Source organism: Pipra filicauda, unplaced genomic scaffold (assembly GCF_003945595.2).
Source record: "Pipra filicauda isolate LSUMZ 115617 unplaced genomic scaffold, ASM394559v2 scaffold75_size2874737_pilon, whole genome shotgun sequence".
NCBI classification, from domain to species: Eukaryota; Metazoa; Chordata; class Aves; order Passeriformes; family Pipridae; genus Pipra; species Pipra filicauda.
The window spans coordinates 1175365-1197843 of NW_024104931.1; the positions used below are offsets into that span (position 1 = coordinate 1175365).

The 22479-nt window shown below is 43.9% G+C and overlaps 2 protein-coding genes across 16 annotated transcripts in view; one reads left to right on the top strand and one right to left on the bottom strand.

The window, feature by feature from the left end:
* Positions 1-357: 357 nt before the first annotated feature.
* ERG28 (ergosterol biosynthesis 28 homolog) lies at positions 358-2888 on the bottom strand. Of its 2 annotated transcripts, none has more exons than XM_027720046.2 (4): positions 2677-2888; positions 2414-2504; positions 1051-1110; positions 358-881 (listed from the first exon to the last, which is right to left on the bottom strand). In XM_027720046.2, the coding sequence occupies exons 1-4, from the start codon at positions 2807-2809 to the stop codon at positions 731-733; spliced, it is 435 nt and encodes a 144-aa protein (XP_027575847.1). In that variant the 5' UTR covers positions 2810-2888; the 3' UTR covers positions 358-730. The 2 variants fall into 2 exon arrangements, with proteins under 2 accessions (XP_027575847.1, XP_027575850.1); XM_027720049.2 differs by having other exon boundaries at positions 1051-1169; positions 2677-2883.
* Positions 2889-3033: 145 nt separating this feature from the next.
* Positions 3034-22479, top strand: part of TTLL5 (tubulin tyrosine ligase like 5) — a 137777-nt gene continuing 118331 nt past the window's right edge. For 5 of the 14 annotated variants that reach the window (XR_005566592.1, XM_027720031.2, XM_027720040.2 and 2 more), the window contains exons 1-9: positions 3035-3170; positions 3681-3847; positions 7497-7606; positions 9422-9504; positions 10322-10428; positions 10972-11102; positions 11518-11600; positions 13554-13623; positions 13917-14001. Coding sequence is in view for 11 of the 14 variants with exons in the window: in XM_027720031.2 (XP_027575832.1) it covers positions 3768-3847; positions 7497-7606; positions 9422-9504; positions 10322-10428; positions 10972-11102; positions 11518-11600; positions 13554-13623; positions 13917-14001 (749 nt within the window). In the remaining 3 variants the exon portion in view is untranslated. Of the gene's footprint in view, positions 3171-3244; positions 3266-3680; positions 3848-7496; positions 7607-8287; positions 8439-9421; positions 9505-10321; positions 10429-10971; positions 11103-11517; positions 11601-13553; positions 13624-13916; positions 14002-22479 lie in introns of those variants that run through there. The other 9 variants (XM_027720035.2, XM_027720033.2, XM_039389685.1 and 6 more) reach the window with 6 other exon arrangements.

Consider the following 22479-nt stretch of genomic DNA (forward strand, 5'->3'; position numbering starts at 1 on the left):
GTTGTTTCCTACTTTCTGTGTGCAGCCCACTGTTTTGGGCATTATTTTGTCTAGGTCTAAGCAACCTGCTCGTGTTTTCTTCATCTTCTACAGTTATAGTTCACTACACAGGTAGGTCAGTCCTTGCTCACAGATGCATACAGTTCAAATTTGCTATCACCAGCATGCTGCGGAAGGGAGAGCTGCAGCAACCCTCTTCACGTGTGTGATGTGAGCAGTCAGACCTGGAACTTTGTTGGGAAGGAGTCAGGCAAAGGTAGGTTTGCTGTAAAGAGAGATGATGTATCCTGCAACATAGAGTACAAGGCTCTGATCCTCTACCCACTTCTGTGTAGCAGAAAGACAAACATAGCATGCTGCAGTTTTCTGTCATTTATTAGAAATGGCCCCTGATGAACACATACATGCAAGTTACACGGCAGTGCCAGGGGTAGCACCTATTCTCTCTTTCTGGTCCAAAGTGTTCAGTGAATCCTAGATAGCCCTGCACCTTCTCCCTACAGTTACACTGGGAGAGAAGTCCTTAGTGCACTGGGCATGCCTGAGACTTTGCCTGCTATCCAGGGAGTCAGTCATCAAATGCCCCCCACAAGCTTGACACAAACTCCTCTGGGTCTTTGACATCAGTCAGTTGAAATGTTGCCTGGACAAGAAAAAAAGACTTGGTAATGAACAGTGATTGACAGAGTCCAGCACTGATCCACCACTGGGACTGGTGTCCTGGAGAAGTTCAGCTGAGCTTTAGTGGAAGTCTGGCAGTGAAGACCGGGGATGACGCTGACCTATACAGAGCCCTCATCTTCAGTTTTTCTTCTTGTTTTGTGATAGTGCTTCTACCTCCAGGTACTGCAGCCCAATCAGCATCCCCATAATAGAGAAACCTGTGATGGAGATACAGGATGAGTTGTGTAGAAAATGCTGGACAAGAGATGAAGCATTCTCTCCCACCGTCCCATCCCTGCCCGTAGCCTGTAGCTGAATGGGGAGTTTTTCTGGGGGGTCATAGCTCCAAGGGGAGTTTGTGGGGGGAGGATACAGAGCAATACTCACTTGCTACCATGAGAGGTGCCATAACTCCAATTGTCAAGGCTGCAGTGTGGTAAATGAAGACTTCGGAGAGGAAGTGAGCAAGGGCCAAAAAGAAGGTAAAGAGCGTGATGTGATAAAGGCTGTTGGAGAGCAGAAGAAAGCAGGTTATCATATCATACTAGGGGCATGAGTATGGCTGAGTGGAAAAGAGGCAAACCTGCATGCTGTCCCCTCTGCCCTCACTGTCAGCACAGAGGGCACTTGGTCCCTTGCCTAGTGAGGTGCAAAAACTCCCTGGGCAACAGCAGAGGGGAGAATGGGGCCGAGTGTTCAGTGGTGCATTGAAAGTCACAGGCGTTATCTGGCCTGAAGGCAGGTGAAGAGAGGAGAGCACGAATAGGGCACTAGTGAAGTGAGAAGTATGTGCAACTTCTCACAAAAACCACAAAAAGAGGGTGACAACAGGGTGAGCAGAGAACTGGGGTGACAGGACTTGGCTGACTCCAGGCTGCATCACCCAACATGTCTTCCCACCTGTGCTCTGCTATGCCCTAGGGCCCACAGCTGATGAAAGGGAGCAGGTCCAAGAGATCCAAGATCAAATCCCTCAAAGGAACAACCGACTTAATGGGATTTGGTGTTGCCACCACACCCTAAAAACATATAATTGAATCCCTGCACCTCCCTACCTCAGACAAGCCTAGGCAATCCAAGGATGTGCTGCCAGGTGAACAGTGACTTCTGCTGTGGAGCTTAGGGAAGCAGTGACAAAAGAGTGTGTTCTAACAACCTCCAAGAAAGGCTTTGCCTAGCACAGACCCTGAGTCAGCCTGCTTGGAAATCCCTCTCAGAAACATTTCTGTTAGCACAGGGAGAAATGGCCTGCCTCCCACCTCAGCACCAGGCTGCACCTCAGGCCTTGTCCTCCGCCCCCGGTAAGAGTGTAGGGAAGAAGGCAGTGGGTTAAGGCCACAGCAAGGGGGCGCCTCAACCTGCCACAGTCTTCAGCTGAGCTGTCATAGTACAAAAAGTATTGAGCATCAGCATTAGCAATTGCTTCATCAACAGAACAGAAACACCATCAGAAAACGCTTTCAAGCTGGAGCTCAGAAACTTGTGAGAGTAAGAAGCTCTCAGATCTACCGATTTCTGCCTGAGCTAAGAACAGAAATCAAATGCACAGGCTGTCCCCACAGAGGCAGAAGGGAGCAGCTGCTATCACGCAAATCCTGCACTGGTGTTTGAGCTTTTTCAGGGGAAGGCTGTCAACACTACAGGACGTTTAGGAATAGCTTTTGATTTCCCACCTCTTCCGCGCTGCCCTCTAAGCTAGCTGCTGAGGCTATGACTAGTAAGCAAACCAATCGGGCGTTTCTTTACATACGTCCTGTTGCGGATGTCAATGGCGCAAAGGCAGCGGATCACTGACGACAGCAGAGTCCAGACGCCGAAGGTCCGAGCCTGGAGCCCGTTCACTGCGCAAAGGAAGGAAGGAGCACATGGAGACCACGCATGGCCCCGCCTGCCGCCCCCAGTCCTGCCGGCGCGGCGCAGTAGGCGGGTGCCACAGGTGGGACCAGAGGAGAGCCCAAAGCCCATGGCTGGAAGGAGAGCTCCAGGCGCCAGGGCGGCCGGCGCGACCCTTACCGAGGCCGGGGCTGGCGGTGTACAGCTTCTCCGAGAGGAAGCCGTGATCGCGGAAGCTCTGCAGGGTGTTCCCGGCGGCGATGACGGACACCATGACGAGCCAGCTGCGCAGCACGTTCAGGAACCGGCTCATCCTCCCGCTGCTCGGACTCGGCCCGTTACCGACGGCGCTCCCGCAGCGCCCCGCGCGCGACACCGCCCGGTGCTGCGATTGGCCGCTGCGCTCCGCTCCACGCGCGCGCCACGTGACGTAAGGGCCACCCCCGCCAATCGGATCCCTCTCAGCGAGGGAGGCGGCCCCACCTCTACCCCGGCCCCGGCCCCGCCCCCTTCGCGGAAGGAGGCGGGGGGCGGTGAGCGCGCCTGAGCAGTGCGGCGGCGGGGGGCGCCTGCGCGCCGGGGCGGGGCCGCCGCCCGTCGGTTGTTGTAGTAACGGGGAAGCGGCGGGAGGGGCCGGGGTCGTTGGGTGTGCCCGGTCCGGCTGCGCGGGGCAGGTACAGCGAGCACAGCGACTTGTTGCCGTGCGGGTCCCCGCCGTTCTTGCTGTTTCTGGGGTCGCCGGGTGTCGCCGTGCTCGGCCTGGCGCGGGGTAGGCCGGGCCGCAGCCGCCCCTGGGACCGGAGGGCCGCTCCTGGGCCGGTGGAGGCGTTACGGTGTCCGGCTGGCCCCGGGCGAAGGGGTGGTCTCGGCGGGCGTTTCCCGTTGGGCCGGGCCGGCCTGGCGCGGGTGTGCGGCCAGAGGCAGGGCAGGGCAGGGCAGGGACGGGGCAGGACGGGACGTGCTTCAGCGGTACGCGCTCTAGGCGCCCTCATGGGCAGGTGGGGAGTAATCTCTTAGACGGTGATGGTTCTTCATTTATTCTCCTGGCTAGGAGGTGATTTACAGCCTGTAATACGCTCGCTGATTGTCCTGCGAGAAATATGTACTGGTAGGAGGTGGGAGTTATCTCGCTTCTCTCGCTGCCCTGCTCAGCTGTGCATTCGCGCTTTTAATCTTTTTTGCAGGTGATCACTCTTGCAAGAGCCCTTGAATCTTCAGGAAGGAGTTTTGGAGGTTACCGAGACTGGGCTGTATGAAAACTCCTAGAGGAAATGCCAGTTGGGATGGCTAAAGATCTGGAGGAAACTGGCTCATCCTCAGAGGAGGAGGAAGATGCTATAGATGGACTGGAGTAAGTAGGGAAAAACCCTTTGAACTGTTTTATGTGTCTGTGCTTCCTGCAGGATTTGTACTAATCTGAAAAGACAGATGCATTTCTTACCCTCCTACCTATAAAGTGGAAGATGGTTGGTTTGGGCCTCAAGCCTGTGGGCAGGCTACATTGGTAGCCTAAAAGACCATCGTAGGGTTGGACGTGCAGCTTTTCCTTGGCTGCTCTGAAGTCTGCAGTTTCATTGATTTCTTTCTGTCATGTTCCTAAGCTGGGAACTTTTTTTATTATGTCCTTTTTTGTTTGTTTCGTTTTTTGGTTTAGCTTTTACTGCTGCAGAGAATAGAAATCTGTACAGTAGAATGATATACAATGTTCTATGTCCTTTCAAAAAACTGTCTTGTGAGAACTCAACTGCTAGAGTTCCTGTTACTACTAGTATAAGTAATTATGTTTGTTCCAGCTTTGTTTACTAACCTGTTTTATCTTTGCTTATGAAGAAGTTGCTCCCTTATTCTTTGCCAGAGTGGCATCCCTTTTCTTTTCAGCTGTAACATGTCCTGTTAGTTTTCTTTTGGGTGCACGTTGTGCCTAAGTGCCCAGTTACAAACTGCAGCAACTGAAGGCATTTAGAGGAATTTTAGTTCATACCAAGTGGTTGGCTTGGACTTGCTAGATCCTCATGGATGGAAAGGTCCAGAACTGACTTCACCTAGAATGTAACTTTAAAAGTGTGTCTGCATCAAGTGGCCAAGGGTTATGCTAGAAATGAATGACTTTCAGTGGGAGGATTGAGCCTTGCTGCAAATCCTCAGGACAGGCTTAATATAAACTCCTGTCCTTTTGCCTCAGCTCATTGCCCACTTACATAAGGCTCTGGCTTGTAGTGTAAATTCTGGAAGCTTCTTGGGTCCCTTCCAGTCTTAACAGCTAATTACACCCTAGTAGTAGGTTTTGGGTTTTTTTTAACTATATTTTAGAGGTAGTGGAAGCACATGGGAGTGCTATGAAGTTAATTTGTCTGGGTGATAATGGTAATAACTTGGTTAAGAGACCAAGGCTACATTTAAGAGCCCTTGTTCTAGCTCTAGGAAGAGGTGGGATGGAGATGCACCACCACCAGAATACTGCCCTTTTATCTCTGTTCATGTGTTTTAAGTGTTGGAAGTGTTTTGTCTTCTCTAGTTTCTCCAAACCTTTGGCAGACAATGATCTTGCACATTCTTTAGACAAATGCTTCTGTGTATCTCTGCCAGTCTTTGTATTTCTTCTTGTTAGTGTAGATAAAGATGTCTCTCCAACTCCTCAGTCTCTGTTTTTTGTTAACTTTTTCTTAATCTCCTTGCGCAGTGAGTAATAAGCAGCCTGTTTTATTTGCTTAGGGAGGTTGACAGGTTTCCTTTGGGTGATCTTAGAATTTCATGTGACAGGTCTTAATTTCTTTGATGTGTTCTTAATTCCTCTGAGGAGACGATAGTTCCCAATGCTGTCTTGTTTGTTTTGCACAGAACTGATGACCGTATCCCAGAGCCTGTGGCTTGAGTGGCGGACTGGGGACATTGTTCTTGAATTCTGGACTTGCGTTCCACTGTATCTGACAGGAATTAAAAAGGAAGAACACACAAGTTTATCCATTGTGTTGAACCAAGCTTGTTCTAGTCTCTCAAACTCTGCATTAGTGCCTTTCTGTGCACTTCAGAGTCCAGGATTGCAACCAGGCAGACCACACTGATTTGCAGTTCTGAAATTGGAGGCTGAAACCTGCATTGCAAGGGCTGATTGTGTGGATACCAGCAGTTGTGGTTTATCCTGAATTATAGATGCTGTTTTCAGGCTATACATTCAGAGAACTGTAGCTGTGGAAGCTCGTGAGATTTTTCCCAAATTGTACTCAGTAAAATAAATACGAATTAAACAGAACTCAGGCTGGCAAGAACAACCCAAAAAGAGGGTGATCTGGAAGATTCCCTTTATAGCTGAGTACCAAGGATGCTGTATTGAGTTTACGTGGCCAGGTTAGCAGGGGAGCTACAGGGTGGCTTCTGTGGGAAGCTGCTGGAAGCTTCTCCCATGTCTGACAGAGCCAATGCCAGCCAACTCCAAAATGGACCTGGTGCTGGCCAAGGCTGAGCCCATCAGTGATGGTAGTAGTGCCTCTGTGATAACAGAGAAAAAGTTATTGTGCAGAGGTAATTGTGCTCAGAGAAGAGTGAGAATATGTGAGAGGAATGGCTCTGCAGACACCAAGGTCAGTGAAGAAAGAGGGGAACAGGTGCTTCAGGCACTGGAGCAGAGATTCCCCTGCAGCCTGTGGTGAAGACCACGGTGTGGCAGGCTGTCCTTGGAGGAGACCCATGCCAGAGCAGGTGGATGCCCAAAAGAAAGTTGTGACCCTGTGGAAGACCTGTGCTGGAATAGGCTCCTGGGAGGGACTTGTGGACTCATGGAGAGAGGAGCCTATGCTGGAGCAGGTTTACTGGCAGGACTTGTGACCCCATGCAACCCTGCGCTGGAGCAGCCTGTTTTTGAAGGACTGCACCTTGTGGAAAGGGATCTATGCTGGAGCAGTTCATGAAGAACTGTAGCCTATGGGAAGGACTCACACTGGAGAAGTTTGTGGAGGACTACCTCCTGTGGGAGTGACCCCATGTTGGAGCAGGGTATGGACTCCTCTCCCTGAGCAGTGGCAGAAACAACGTGTGATGAACTGGCCGTAATCCCCATTCACTGTCTCCCTTTGCCACCGTGGGGAAGGAAGTAGAGAATTGTGAATGAAGTTTAGCCTGGGAAGGGAGGAGGGTGGTGAGGAAGGTGTTTTTAAGATTTGTTTTACTTCTCATTATCCTGCTCTGATTTTGATTGGTAGTAAGTTCAGCTAATTTCCTCAGATTGAGTCTGTTTTGCCTATGATGGTAATTGGTGAGTGATCTCTCCCTGCCCTTCTCTCTACTCATGAGCCTGTCATTATATTTTTCCTCACCTGCCCAGTTGCAGAGGGGAGTGATAGAGTGGCTTTGGTGGGTACCTGGTATCCAGCTAGGGTGGGACCTGGAACCACCACAGATGCCTAGTGTGTGTGTGGGTATGCAAGTCAGCACAGGCAGGGCTTGGGAGCAACCATGAAATCATGGCCAAAATGCAGAGAGTAAATTTATTTTCGTTACCTTGCTAACTGTGGGATCCCCAAAGCAGCACCTGGGCAGAGGCATTCAAGCAGGGATACAGGCACTGTGGAGCTTGGTCCTTGCTAGAGAGTCACTTGAAGCTGCTGTTCACACCTGTTTTTCAGGGATTCTTGCAGATGTAGCTTACCACTATGCTTTGACCTTTCCCACAGCAGGACAGGAATTTCAGGCATGTTCAGTAGGGTGCCTCAGAGTCTATTAGATCCTGCGTTATCTGACCACAGATGTCCTACTTGTCAAACACACCAGGATAGACAACAATTAGAATGTTACATGTATTTTTCCACATCCAAGCTGCAAGTCACTTAGCTGTGTTTACAATCCTCCTCACCATCCTTCTGTTGCCATGGTGTGTTTGCTTGTGTCCTGCCCAAAGGCTAGGTAGGCAAACATGGGCAAGTACGGAGAATTGCTGTGTCCTCATTGTAAGTAACTGCGTGTATGAGGCTCAGCAGTTGCTTATACTGACTGTCTTGTCATTTCAGGGATCATCCATGTATCAAGTGGACCGGTGGTGGCTGCAGGCGGATCCCTGTCTTGGTATTTCATGCTGAAGCCATTCTGACCAAGGACAGCTACCTCCGCCTCATTGGAGGTGGGTGTTACTATGTGGGAGGTTTTGGCCTGAAGGCATGAGGTGAAAGTCTCTTCTCTTTGTGTTGTGGAAGAGGACGGAAATTGCAATCCTCTCTTGTCTCTTGAGCACTGAGATGTTCAGAAATGCTTGATTCACTGGTGAATGTGTATGATGTTTTTGGATTGTGACAAGTGTCTGTGTTTGTCCCTCCATTGGTTCTTGATGTGTTGTGAGTTGGAACTGTCTGCTTTCAAATTGAACGTGGAGGCTATGCTGGAATTTAGAACCAGAATATAAATTCACTATAGCTAAGAACTTTAAAATCAGTCATTGCAGTGAGTTTTGAGGGGGTTTCACTGGGAAATAAAGCAGCCAGCCCCACAGTTGTATGGACAGTAATAAACTGTAGTAACAGGTCTGTGCATCTACAGCCTCACAAGTGAGAGAAGGCCATAAGCAAAATGACTACTGGCAGCACTTGAACTGGGAGACCAAACCTGTCTTGTGTCAAATAAGGGAGAGCCTCTAAATAAGAGGCTAGCTTGTTAAAAACAATCACTTTGGATTGAGAGAGTTAGTACTTTTGGGTGTGTACAGCTGGGTGCGTATTCTGGATGTGCTGAGTTGGAGAAAACCTTAAAATCTTCTTTCTGTGAAGGTGCTGACACTTCTTTCCTCTCTTGCTTCTTCCTTTCTTAGGTAATTGATGCCTTCATTTCTAATATGCTATCCAAGCAGAAATGCTTCTGGCTCACTGGGGTAAGGGGTGGAGAAGGTGATTTATATGTGGAAACTCCTGATCCTTTTCATGTGAGTTAGAAACATACGTGGATGGTGGCAGAAGCCGATGGTAATTGTAACTTGTATTCTAACTGGAGTGTGGAGTCTCTTCTGCTTTTTCTCAAGTGATTTAACAAGTCTACTGCTGAATAGTGCAACTCATTAAGTTTCCTTCTGCTTTGTCTGGTCCCAGATTATGATACTTCTTACTCTTTTGACTTATTTTTGTGGATAGAACATATTTCCTGAGGTTTAATCTAATCTCCACCTTTTTATTCTCAGTTTGAACCAATTTTTAAAGTGCCTTTTTGAGTCATTCTAGCATTGCAATTTCTGTGTCTTCTCTCTTGGAACTTTTATGGATGCCACATTTTTTTATATGACAACTGGCCTCTAGTCTTGCTACTTGCTTTCAGTTTACCTTATACCTCCAGTAGAGTTTACTGCTTTTGTTTTTATGACTTTCTACTTGGGTATCGATTTTATCTTTTTATCTCCTTGTCCTATTTACTTTATATCCTGATACATTTTGCAGTTATTTGTTGGAAGATCAATACAGGTGGATGAGGTGTAAACAAAAATTCAGTCTTTTATTTTGGGTTGTTGTGATCTAAAAGGTGATCATATAAGCTAGCCGTGTCAGTAAGAGGCATGAGGATTACTTTTAGCTAGAAATACTGATCTTGAATAGAGAAGAAAGAGCTAAAATCATGTTTGGAGTGTTATAAAGCAGTCTATATACAGGGATGTTTTAAAAAAATACTTCGTGTATTTGTTAGGATGTCCTGTGCTTTCTTTTGATACAGTAGGGTTCAGTGGTGCAACTATTTTATAACTAAGGATAAGTTAGTTCAATGACATCATTGGAGTTAATGCTCCAAGAGATGGATAGGCATTTCCTATCACCCTTTCCCTGTTATGTGCTGTTACTCTCTGTGAATTAAATGCAGTTGTACTATGCTGAGTCCTTTTCTCTTCTTTGGTAACATGAGTAACTTTGGTTTATTATTCTAGGTGTAGACTCTAATATCATGTCTCGTTGCCTCTTAACAGAGCGCTACCACATGTCCTACAAGATAGTGCGAACAGACAGCCGGCTGGTTCGAAGCATTCTGACTGCCCATGGGTTCCATGAGGTGAGTACCATGAACTTCTCATCTGGTTATGTGCTGGGCTGGGAGGTGATGATGACAATGATGTTATTCTGGGGGTTTTTTGTGTTTTGTTTGTGGGTTGGCTTTTTTTTTTTTTTTTTACTCTGCAGGGTTAGAACCAGGAAGCTGCTGTGGACCCCCTCGAGAATTTTTATTTTTTTTTTTTCTTTTTAAAGTACTCTGACGGTCAGACTGAAAATATGTCATGATTCTGCACTCTCAAAGGAGTACCCTTTAGTCTTAAGCCTGCAAAATTAGAGGAAAAAGGGATGATGAAGTTTTGGTAATGTGTTTTTAATCTTTTTGCTTTTAAAGCCTCATCTCATACCCTTGGAAAGATCTGAAGGAATTAATCTCTCAGCCTTTACAAGGTCACAGAAGTATTGGTGTAGAGTTCCACATTTCTCTTCCATCACCTATCTTTCTCTAAAAAGTCTCCTGTATGCCCCTAATGACAGTTTGAGACGTGTGTTTAGGGTGGATTTTTTTCTGAATAACACCAGATTAAGGAATTGGTCTCACAAGTTTCCTGAAGAGATATAAAACGCTTTAAAAATTGGGTTTAAATAGTTTACAAAAAGAACAAACTCACAAGTTTGTTTAGAAAAATATGACACGGTTATTTCCCAGGACGGAAATAGCTTAGGGCAGGAGTTTGGCTGGAGTTACTCTTATATTAGAGATGCGTAGAGGAGATGGTCTTAAACTAGAACTACTTTGGTCTCATAGACCTAAGGACCAGTGCTGTTGCTTTTCATTAGTTCTGTGGTTTTGTATGTGTGTTTATGTTGTTTTTTAGGTTCACCCTAATAGCACTGATTATAATCTCATGTGGACAGGATCACACTTGAAGCCCTACTTGCTGCGTTCCCTTACAGATATTCAGAAAGTCAATCATTTCCCTAGGTAAGGCCTTGATATCATGTTTTGCTGAATATCTCTGTGATGATTTGCAAAACTTTGAATATAGATACCTTAAAAAATAGAGTATACATGATAACGTCCCAGCATACTGGGCCTGTGCCACATGCTGTCTTCATTCTAAATGGTCTTTGGGGTTTTGGGGAGATAGTGTTTGAGTTGAAGTGCTTGTCTGTAGCCCAAATATTGGATTTATTGGATTTTTAATTTTATTTTCTTTATTTGATGGTGTAAGTAAAGTATTTGGGACTTTGGGTTTTCAGTTACAGATAGTCATATGTCCCATTTTAAGGTTTGCAACCAGCCTTCCAACAGTTTGCTGTGTTTCAGTCTGTCTTGGGAATTTCAAGAAGTGCTACAAATGATATTAATACAGTGATAGGACAGTAAAACTACTGAGTGTTGCAGGTTAGGGTTTAGACAACTTATAGGGCTTTAATATCTAAGATACTTTAATATCTAGGATAAAGAGTTGCTGTAACGTTGGGGAAAAAAAAATAGATACAGTCTCTTTTTTTGGGACTTCAGGTCGTATGAACTGACACGAAAGGACAGACTGTACAGGAATGTCACTCGTATGCAGCTGGCCCATGGATTCAAGACATTCCATATCTTACCTCAGACCTTTATCCTCCCGACAGAGTACCAGGACTTCTGTAGTAAGTGAATGGCTAGTGATGCCCAGACCTAAAGCAAAATAACTGGGTGAGGGAAAGGGAATTACTTTTAATATCCTAGCCTTTTGATTATGCCAGCGTTTAAGGTGACAAAATTAAAGAAAACTGGAAAGACAATGGAAAAAGCCCACATGATTTCTTTCTGCTGCTTGCTCTGTGCCTGTGTAAGTCCTCAAGAAGCTGATGTGGGCCAAGCTCCAAAATCGAGTTTTATGTGCACAGGGTTGTTGATGATCAGCTTCACAATATCCTTGACTAATGTCCGGGAGAACTGAAGAGAGAAGTGCCAAAAGGAGACTTAGGGCTTAGGAATATAGGCAACATTCTTGATTCTTGTTTCTCTGCAAATAAGCAAAATGGAAGATATTTCAGACTTGTGCTGTTTTTCTTTAACCAGATACCTATTCTAAGGACAGAGGACCATGGATAGTGAAGCCCGTGGCCTCTTCCAGGGGTCGAGGTGTTTACCTGATAAACAATGTAAGTGTTCAGCAAAAGGAATGCTCTTCGGTAACGCTGTGTTCAAAACTATGTTGGCTTCCAGGCCAACATAACCAAACACTGTCCCTACTCTGAATTTCAAGCATATGTTGGTAAGCAGTTCAACAGCCCTGAGCAGCTGGCAAAGCCTACCTGGACCTGTGCTGTGTAACCAAAAGCAGTCTATTTCTTTGTACGCTGTGCTTATCTTGCAATCTACCTTCAAGTCTTAGCTTATTAGGAGTAAGTTTATACTCCCTGAGAGAGTTTGGGAAGCTGTGCTGCTTCATGCTCTCCTTGTGGCTGACAGTAGGCTGGCCTTGGGAAGATTTCTAGAACTCTCTCCTTAGTTGTTTCCCTGAGGACCTGAACAGTCCTCAAACAGACCCCTTGTCTCCCTCTTTCCCATGAAAAAGACTAGTTAAAAGGAAACCTTATACAGTAGGAAGTATGTCAGTCTTAAAGCTGTTATCTAAAGGCCAGTGTGCCCTTCCTGAGGTGTAATGAGGGTAGTTCTTTGAACTAATATGCTGGTTATATTGTCTTCTGCTCTTATTGGGCTTTGCAGGGAGTTAGGTTGTCATAGGTAACAAACACATCTGAAAAGGAGCCAAATACACGAGGGGATTCTAATAAATATTCTCAGCAGTGAAACTGACTGTTGAGTCCTTTTTTTTCCCCCACTCATTCAAAGCCCCTTAGCCTTCCCTGCACTGAAGGGGTCATGCTGCCTCATCTGTTCTCTACTTGGATCATTTCCCATAAAATAAGGGAGCAATTCGCCAAGTGTATGAGGTAAGTATTTCCAGAGCTGCACTCAGTTTTCTTTGCTTGAAAGGGAGGAATGAGCTCAGGCTCAATGGCAGTTCACCATGACCTGGGGAAAAGACCCTTCTGGGACCAATATCCCTTTGTGTATTATCTCTGTTCCAGAAACACTTCAGCTAGTTTAGCCCACAAGCCAGTTTCCTTCAGTGTGATGCCATTAAAGGAGTGTCTTCTAGAATCTCATCATGAAAGTTTTTAAAAGCGACCCTCCTCCACTAACAAAATAACAAACCTTTGCATTTCTCTGATCCATAATAGAACAGGATGTCACTTTTGTGTAATGTGCTGAGGGAAGTTTAGCTTGTTCCCTCACACTGTATAAATGCACTTTATATGCTTAGGTTTCCTGCTCATGATGCTGGTGTTGTGGCTGAACACATGCAAAATTGGATAAAGGCAGAATCATGTGGTTATCTTGGCTCTTTTGCAAACTGAAGACAAGAAAATGTACAAGAAATTGTTTGTACGACTAGTTAAAACTGATCCCAAGAAAGGCTTGCCTACAGCAAAAAGTAAAAGCCTTTTCAACAGATCCCATGACATTGCAATGTATGTTTGTCATAGTTAGAGCTTTCTGTTCTGAGCCTAAAGGGTAGCTTCTTCCTGGCACAGGAGCCCTGAACTGAGCCTCTGTAGACAGTATTTATTCATGTAGGCAAGAAGGTTGGATACCAGCCCAGGATTTGTTATAAAGGAGGAATCATTTTCTTCACTTGTGACTTCCTTACCAACTGTAGCTACATGCTCCTTCCAGTGTCTTCTAAACCCCTCCTTTATGTGTTTGGTTAACCCTTGAGGAGCAAACAGAATAACAATCACTTCTTAGATATGTCTTTTTTCCTGCTTATTTTACATCATTGCCATGTGGCTGCTAAATCTGTATTCTACTCTAAGGAACATTACACTGGAAGATTCAATGGGTGGGTTTTAATTACCTTAAATATGTTGTGACTGACTGTTAAGTTTTTTCATTTTGTTTTTATTTCTTCCCTCTCCAGATGTAGTGATTGGTATAGGGTGGCTTTAGGAGGGCAAGACTGGAAAAAATGATGAGTTTGGTCTAGTTGTCATCTTATTCCTTAAGCCTCCTGTTTTTTCACTTTTGAATTCTCTGTTCCTCTGCAGCCAAGCCAGATTGTTGTGGAAGACAACATCCTGGTTTCTCGTTACATCAACAACCCCCTGCTCATAGATGGTGAGTGTGCTTAGGAATTGCTTTTCTCTCTTCCCCCAACTTGCATCTGAGGATCTCTTTAACGTTTACAGTAATTTAGTTGAATAACTGAGTGGTCTAACTTTGACTAGTACCAGAAAAATGTAACTAGAGAATTCGTTAAAACCTGAAAACCTTTCAACTGGGAAAGCTTCAGGCACCTATGTCAGCAGCAGATAATGGTTTATTAGTCTCAGGGTCTGTTGAAATTCCTCAACTGGATATGATGTCTGAAAGATGTTTGCAGTCACTGACTCTTGACAACTGTATTTCAGATTTCAAATTCGATGTGCGCCTCTATGTTCTGGTTACATCCTACGATCCACTTGTCATCTATCTCTATGAGGAAGGATTGGCCAGGTAGGGGACGACTGTTCTATTTCAGTGTACCTGCACTTGATGATCCAGACATGTCTTGGATCTGTACCCCTGAAACAATAGTAAATGAGGGAAGTGCCAGTTAGGGAATTCTGCGGAGTTTATATATATATGATACTTCATCATGCCATTTCCCATCAGTTTTCTTTATATAGATTATTAGATCTTGAGTGAGGAATTTTATTACATATGTAATAAATAAAGCAAGTTTTCAACTCTTAAAGGTTGAATGGCCAAACACATCATCATTGGCATGTTCATTCTCAAGGCTGGATTCTTCTTGAAACTTCTTTGGATTATTGGTGCCTTTGTGCCCCTTCTCCATTCTCCAAGGTGAAGGGAATCCAGACTTTCTCAAATTTATCTTAAAAAAGAAGAACAGTCAGAGAACTGTTGATGGCTGTATTGGTGATTGTTTTAATACTTTAAACTACTCTTCTAAATACTAAGTCAGTATTTGTATTTTCTGCAGTACCCAGTAAGTGAGTTTAGACTACTTCAGTGGTTTTACTCTGCAAGATACTAATTTTCATGAAAGATACCAAAAATTCCCCAGGAAGAGTACTTATCTACCAAAAGGACCTGTTTCTCTTCATCACAGAAGTTTAGCTAAATATTTATAGAATCATAGAATATGCTGATTTGGAAGGTACCCATTGGACCATCAAACCTGACTCCTGGCCCCGCGCAGGACACCCCGAGAATCGCACCACGTGCCTGAGAGCGTTGTACAAATGTGTCTTGAGCTCAGACAGGCTTGGTGCTGTAAGTAATAAATTTGAAGCAATCACCCCTCTGAATTTCCAACAGATTAGAGTTTTAAGTATAGTTATGTTAGAGAAAAGAGCACCTTAGGACTGTCTTCTGCACAGTTTTAAGTAATGCTGTATCTGTCTTATAAGCGCATATGATGTATTCAGAATGAATATCTCTAGGGTTCGTGCCTGCCGTGGTTCTGACTTGGGTAGGTACTCAGTCCAAATTATCTTTATCCAAAGCAGATAATGAATCCCAAAGAATACATTAATAATGATCCCACAAGAAATATCGCCCTTTAAATAGATGAATACCCTTCAGGTGTGTTGTGATGTGCCTCTGCCTTCAAAAATAATGTGAAGAGATTGTTTCCCTAAAGGGAGGCAGAACAGAGAAGCTCATCTTCATCAGTGGAAAGCTTGACAACTATATTCACTCTAGAAAGGGAGCCTTAAGCATATGTGGCATGCAAGACTTTTCTCTTGAGAATTGGCAATTAAATTGTTAATTGCTAATATTGCATGTTTTTGGAAAGTGGAGAGGGGAAAAAAGAGTTTTTGGCAGGATGTTCTCAGAATGGGCAGTGCATAGTAGGCCTTCAAAATAGGATTTGCACCATCGTTAATGTCTTAAAGGTGGTTCTGCTGATCTTGTTGTAGGAGTTTACGTCTGGAAAAATCCATCTGTATAAACACAAGTGTTCTACTCTGAGGATAAGTGTGCATTTTTATCTCTGACAGTAGAGTAACATGTTTTCCTTGTGGTGGGGAAGGAGGAAGTGTAAATGGGGCCGTGTATGGTTTGGGATGTGGGGTTTTTTGTTTGTTTTTGTTTTAACAATTCCAGTCCAATATTAGAGGTCTGGGGAAGTAAGCGAGGAAGGAAATAAGTATATTTTTCTTGCTGAAATACACTGATTAGACAGTTCTGGTGAATCCCTTAAGACACAATCATCAAATTATTTAGGTGGAAAGGGAAGTCTGGAGTTTTTTAGACCAACCTCCTTCTTAAGACCTTCAAAGTTTGGGCACATGCTCTGCAACCTTATACAATAAAGTTTTTAGTATCTTCCAAGAATGGAATTTCTGTAGTTTTCCTGACAACCTGTTTCAACATTTGATCATTCTTACTGTGTCTGCGTTTTTTATATCTAACCAGAATTTCCCTTGTTGCAGTTTGACTGTTGTCTCTTGTCCTGCTATGCACCTTTGAGAAAAGTCTGGCTCTGTTTTTATACCCACGCATTAAGGAGTTGAACACAACAGTTAGATCTGTTCTTAGGGGAGGTTTAGGTTGGATATTAGGAAAAGGTTCTTCATCCAGAGGGTGGTTTGGCACTGGAACAGGCTTCCCAGGGAAGTGGTCACAGCACCAAGCCTGCCAGAGTTCAAGAAGCATTTGGACAACACTTTCAGGTGCATGATGTGAGTCTTTGGGCTGTCCTGTGTGGGGCCAGGCATTGGGTTTTGATGATCCTTGTGAGCCCCTTCCAACTCAGGATATTCTATGATTCTGTGATAATTTGTGAGCCATAGTCTGTGCTTGATAACCTGGAGACTGTCTGGCTGAATTCCTTTGTTCTTTTGACAGTCAGAGAATTCAATTCTAGAGCTTGAAACAGTGTTGTAGTCAACCCTGAGCAATTAACTTAAACTTTCTTTCTGGATATCCATCCAGAAGCATCAGTCTCAACAATTTTGGACTCTCCATCTTGCTAAGATCCCGTGTGGCAGTAATACTTGCAAATCACTTTTCAGCATTCTGAAATCCTGAACAGTTTTATGTGTGTTTAGATTCCATTTGTTTAAATGATAATCAAATCTGAAGCACATGGTGTTGACATACAAGGGAAGTGGAACAGGACACCACAGTATTACTAATGGTAGTTATCCTTTCCTTCAAATTGCATCCCATCTTACAGCTCTCTGTGAGAGGTAGATAGTATATGGAGAATAAATGGGATATTAGGTATCTTAATATATTCTGTGGTATAAGTCAGCTCTACCAGTATAACTGGGAAACTGGTATAGAGGAAATAATGAGATGTTATCTCTCTTCCAAGGTCCTGACTCTGGAGAGTAGTTCTAGTTCTGTTACTAAGCTTCAATGCCCACTGAGTAATTTCAGCTGAAGTGTCAGCTACAGTCAGCCTTGTAGTTGACTGGCTTCACATGATAGGTATAAGCTTATTGCAACCAGTATCTTTAATTACTCTTAAGCTTTTCCCATCTTCTGTGACTGTAGAGTTGATGTGTTCGTGCAGCAAGTGCTGTCCAAGCTCTCTTGGGAGGACAACATTCAAGGTGAGCAGAGGTTGACAAAACATCAGGTGGGGTGTTCTGTATGGCCTCCAGATGGCACTAGTGATCTTTAGCTTTAGCCATTCGGATTTTCCCCATGCTCTAGATTTGCAGATTCAGTTGATGAGAGTTAAGGAACCTGGAGCTACTGGATTATGGCTTCCTATTTGGCCTTTTTGTGTTCCATTTGACTGCAAGTTAAGTGCTCGGAGAGACCCTTTTATTGCTCACATGTAATGCTTTGGTTTAAAGCTGGGACAAAACTTTAGCTGTGCATGGAGAGGGAAATGTTTTAACCTTGGAGTGGAAGCTGTTCTTAATTCTTTGTTTAAGAAAAAAACTTACACTGCTTAGGAGTAGAAGTAATTTTTAGCAGAGAATTGGGAGGTAATATCAGGATCTAGAATCAAAGGTGATATTGAAGCAATCTAAGGTGAAAATCACCAGCAGAACAAAGGAATCTGGTTTTGCAACCTCTGCTAGTGCTTTTGGTGCACTGTGGTGACTTCCATGCTTTGCGTTTGCTTTCTGAAGGCAGGTAGTCTCTGAACTGTAGTAAGGGTGACCTTCTGGGTTGTTCTCTTAATTTTTTTTTTCTTTTTTTTTAGTCTGTCTGAAAGGTCATGTTCCCTTCCAGTGTTATGCTTTGCATACTCCAAGAGGAACCTGACTGTTTCAGTAAAGTTGGTGACCTTATCAGAAAAGGAGTGCTATCAGAAAATAGTAAGATGTAGTCATCTTTAAAAGGAACAGACTTGGTATAACACACATTCGTGATGTTTGACTAGATACTTCATTAGACCTAGTTTCTTTTGGCACAGCTAGACGTGTCATGACATGATCTAGAGTGGAATTTGAGGCTTCAGAGCTGAGGGATTATGGATCCAACATTTGTACCTTGTATTTCATTTTCCATGTGGAAGAGTGAGAAAAGTTTCCTCTGAAGGAGATGGGGAAGGATATGTACCCAGATGTGTATAACAATTCAGCTTCAGCTTTTCTTGTGGCACTGGGTGACTTAAGATCCTCCCGTTGGATTGAAAAACGTGTTGAACACTTTTCTAGTACATAAAAAAAAAAAAGTAGACAGAATGTGCTGCTGTTCAATTGGCAGATATTTAGTAACTTTCCACTGGAAAGGACAAATATAATCTAGATTGGTCGTCTGTGATTCACAGCCTGGAGAATTGTACCTGGGACCTTTGCATCGAAAGTGTAGGTTTGGAAAATGAAATGATCTTGGCAAGCTTGGTCCAGATTTACCTGAAGGTGTAATTCAGTCATCTGGTTATACGTGCATCTAGGTAGTTTTATTTATTTGAGACTTCCAAAACAGGTGATTTCAATAAATATATTGCATGCCTTTTGTATCCTATTTTGAATAAGAGGTACATTGTTAATAAACTGCAGACTTAATTATAAACTTTGACATGCTTTTGAAGGTGACTCACCAAGCCCAGTTATGGGGAGTCCCAAGGCAGCTCTTAGAACCAGCTGCTGAATTGGTGGATGATGCTGGTTTTTGGAGGGGTGTTCATGCAAGTAGAGAATAACAAGCCTGACTTATGCCTGAAGTACAGCTGAAGAGAACATAGGGCCAGGAATAGCTTGTGCTGTTTGTGAGCCTTCCCTGTTTTGTCAACTCTCTCTCCTGTCTAACTTCCTTCTGTGTACTTCCTTATGGGACAGAAAAGAGCTTGGTGGACCTGTCTTGCTTGGTACCTGCAGGCATAATGAGGGCTTGACACTTAGTGTGGGGAATTCATAGTGAAATGGCTCCTTGTTTGGAGGGGACTTCTCTATAGTCTACTTTTTTTGCTAAACTACCTTGTTTAGGCAGCCCTATTTCTGAGCTTGAATAGCTGTAAGGGTCCTAGCCCAGCAGGAACTTCTCATTCAGATTTACACTGAATCTGAAAAATAGATTAAAGGAAAAAAAAAAGCAAAACTGAGCTGAAAACCAAATGTTCTTGCAAAGGGCCCAAGGAGCAGCAGACTGGGGAGATTTTCCAGAGGAACACGAGAGTTCACTCTGGGGTTAGACAGCAGCTGCAACCAGCTGCCATGCTGCCACCTGAGCTCGCACCACTCAGCCTTGTGGCACTCCCTCCTTCGGTAGCCTTGCTTCCTAATTAACACTGGCCTCTCTGGGCTATTTGCCTTTTTTGTGCTGGATTCTTGTGGTTTCCAAAGAATTCAGGTGTTCACTTTGAGCCAAGGAATTCACATTGCCTCACAGGCTGCACTTAGGCCAGAGCTGGCCAAGCTGGCTGCAGTAGCCCCATCCCCCTTGCAGTAACCCTTGCCCAACAGGCCTCTGCTTCTTAGGGAGCGTAACTCATTTCTGCATGGACACCTGGGATTGGCTACAACCACTTCAGTAGACATTGCCTTGCACAGATGCTGTGGAGCAGTGTTACTTGCTAGATGTACTTGCTGGACTTTGGGCCAGTGGATAGTGCATCAAGCCAGGATGTTGCTTCCTTAGTTTTTAATTAAGATCTATCTGTCTATCTCTATATGTCTCTTAATAGAAATTTACTGCTTACACAGACACCTGTTACCTGATACGTGTTTTTTACCGTGAATTTTCTTCTCTAAAATGGGGTAGTTGTGCCTCAGTCTGCTACTGTTTGAGAGTTGCAACTAAACTTACTATATATATTTTTATATATATGGGCAATATAAGTATTTTAATTTTTTTTTAAATCATATTTAAGTCATGACCTTGTTAAATCTGATTCCCATGGTAGATAACTAGGCACTTGTCTGTGGCATAGGATGTGATTCTTGTACAAGAGTTTCATTTTGAACAAGGTACTCTTGTTGAGCATGATCAAAACTGCTTTTCTGGTTGAAAGAGTTGTTTAAAAAAAAAATGGAAAAATGGCTCCTTGAGCCATATTTGTGTATCTTGTAGAGATATAATTATAGTACTGACCTAGCATATCCAGTAAAAAGATGTGTGCCTTGTCAGCTCCAGCAACCTGTCTTCTTGATGTCATGTTTTAGGAAATTCTGAAGGAAAGGTCGCTAAACACTAACTAGCAAATTATTTTTTTATCTCTTCCATAGACCCCACCTCATCTTTCATTCCTCACATTATTCCTTCTCTCCCACCATTCTTTGAGTCTTTGAGTAGTGGACTGGTTTACCCAGGCATAACTGGGTGTATGTTATATATGTGTATATGTGTATGTATATATATGTATAACTACATGACCCTACTGTCGTGCTTAACAGACAGGGTACTAAAAATCATAAGGGCCGGTCAACTCTTGGTGACAGTCTGAACTAGAGAATGTTTAACACCGAATCACAGAGTGGCTGAGGTTGGAAGGGATCTGATCCAACCCCTTGCTCAATCAGGGCCACCTAGGTCTGGTTGCTCAGAACCAATGTGCAGATGGCTTTTTAATATCTCCAAGGAGGGAGACGCCACAACCTCTCTGAGAAACCTGTACCATGCTTTGTCACCCTCATGGTGTTTCCTTACGCTGTATAGGTTCAAAATCCTGCTATGGCAATGCATAAGTTGGAAACATGCAAGTTTGTTGTGAAAAGATAAATGGGGGGAAAAAAGTCTTCTCTTTTCCTGTTCCTGTAGACATCTGGTAAAACTGCTCCTGGATCTTGCTCTTTAACATAGAACTGCTTGAATAATTTTATTCAGCTTTAGTTAAAGAAACTCTGCCACTCTTTGGTGTCACCAAAACTTCTTTTTATGTTTAGTAATTCCCTTACAAGCTTTAGTTTCTGTTCATACTCAGTTGCTAGCTGATGTATCAGATGGATGCTGTGAAAGATACTAATGTAGGAGATTTGGAGATAAGGGGATTGTGATGGTCTTTAGACTTCCTTTTTCCATCCTGTACTGTAAGGGAATTGGGTTCCCTAAACAAAGTGGCAGCTAATAGACTAACAGGGAAGCTAAAGTCTAATGTGTGTGTGGGACACGAGGGACTGGGAAAGTGACTCCAAGCATAAAATTTGTGGAGCATGCTTGTAGAAACACTACACTGACTCTTTCCAGGGCGTTTATGCAGGAACTCTATGTGCAGTCATGGAAAAGTTTATAATTTTTGTAGCACTTGTTTGAGAGAAAAGGGATTAACTATTCTTTCCTTCTTCCCACTCTGAGGTCTTTTATCTTCTCCTCCTCCTTTCCCAGGCCCTGACTAGATGCCTCAACTAAGCATTACATAGCTACCAAGCTTCATGTAAAACCATGTAACATCTTGAGTAAATATTTAATGATCCAGTTTACATGTTTTCAAAATTACGTGCAAAACTTAGTCTTGTGGTCAAATAATTTCCTGAACTAATGCTGGAGATAAGGCAAAGAGTGGTGTACAATCCCTCAGGTAATGTCCTGCCTGAAACTGTGACAGTAAAAGGGTAGGTTCTTTGGGTTAAGGCAGTGTGTGGTGTGGATTAGGGCCAAAGTTTTGTGGGGTGGATTTGGGGATTTTCCGATGTGAGCTTTGAAGTGTTTTGTAGTTTGCTAGGTGAGCAGGGAAAAAGCTTGCATGTCACTTGTGGAGTAGATGGTTTATTGAAGGTGGAGCTTAAGCTTGTTTATTAGGCTTATAATGAACTCTTACAAGAAGGGGAAGGAGAGCAGTAACCTGTCAGTATCTGAATACCAAAGGTCACACTGAAGCATGACAGGGAGGCAGGGAGTGGGGATATCTCTAGGTAGTATACTGTTAGTCTGGAGATTGAGAGTAGTTCTGGAGTCTGAAGGAATTAATAAGGATTTCTCCCTTGATTTACTTTTTGTGCTGCCCTGGCTGCCTGCTGCTATTACTGCCACCCTTCTGATTGCTCTGTCTCCCTCTCCAAGAGAAAGTACAACCAGAGGGAAGGCAAATGTGCTATTGTTGAAGGTGAGCTCTGTAGCGGTGTGTAGTTGCTGATATAGAGAACTGGTTGTTGTCTTCATCCAAGCTGACATATGCCAGTGTGACTTGGCTGTGACCAGCTGAGACACGGGGAGGTGTATCAGAACAATGGAAAGTACGAGTGTCACTTCTCTATTCTAAGTTTTGAATTCAGAAATGAAGGGCATCTCTTCTGTCCTGCTGGGGAACGAAGATGCAGTGAAAGGGAGAGAGACTGCCAGGACTATTCACACAATATGATTGCTGCTACTTCTGCCTGGGAGACTGTATTACTGTATTACAAACTGACAGCAGTTTGTGTGGAAACTGAACAGTGCACAGTCAACCTCAGTTTAACCTTTCCTGTCTCCAGCTGTAGTTTTGGGGTAGAAGCTCTCCTACCCTATTTCTGCTTAGAGGCTTTCGGAATCTAATCTCTTGTATGTCATGTTAATACGTGTCCTTTAAATTTCTTAACTTATCCATTTCCTCATATTTTGAAAGGATAAGATTCATTACAA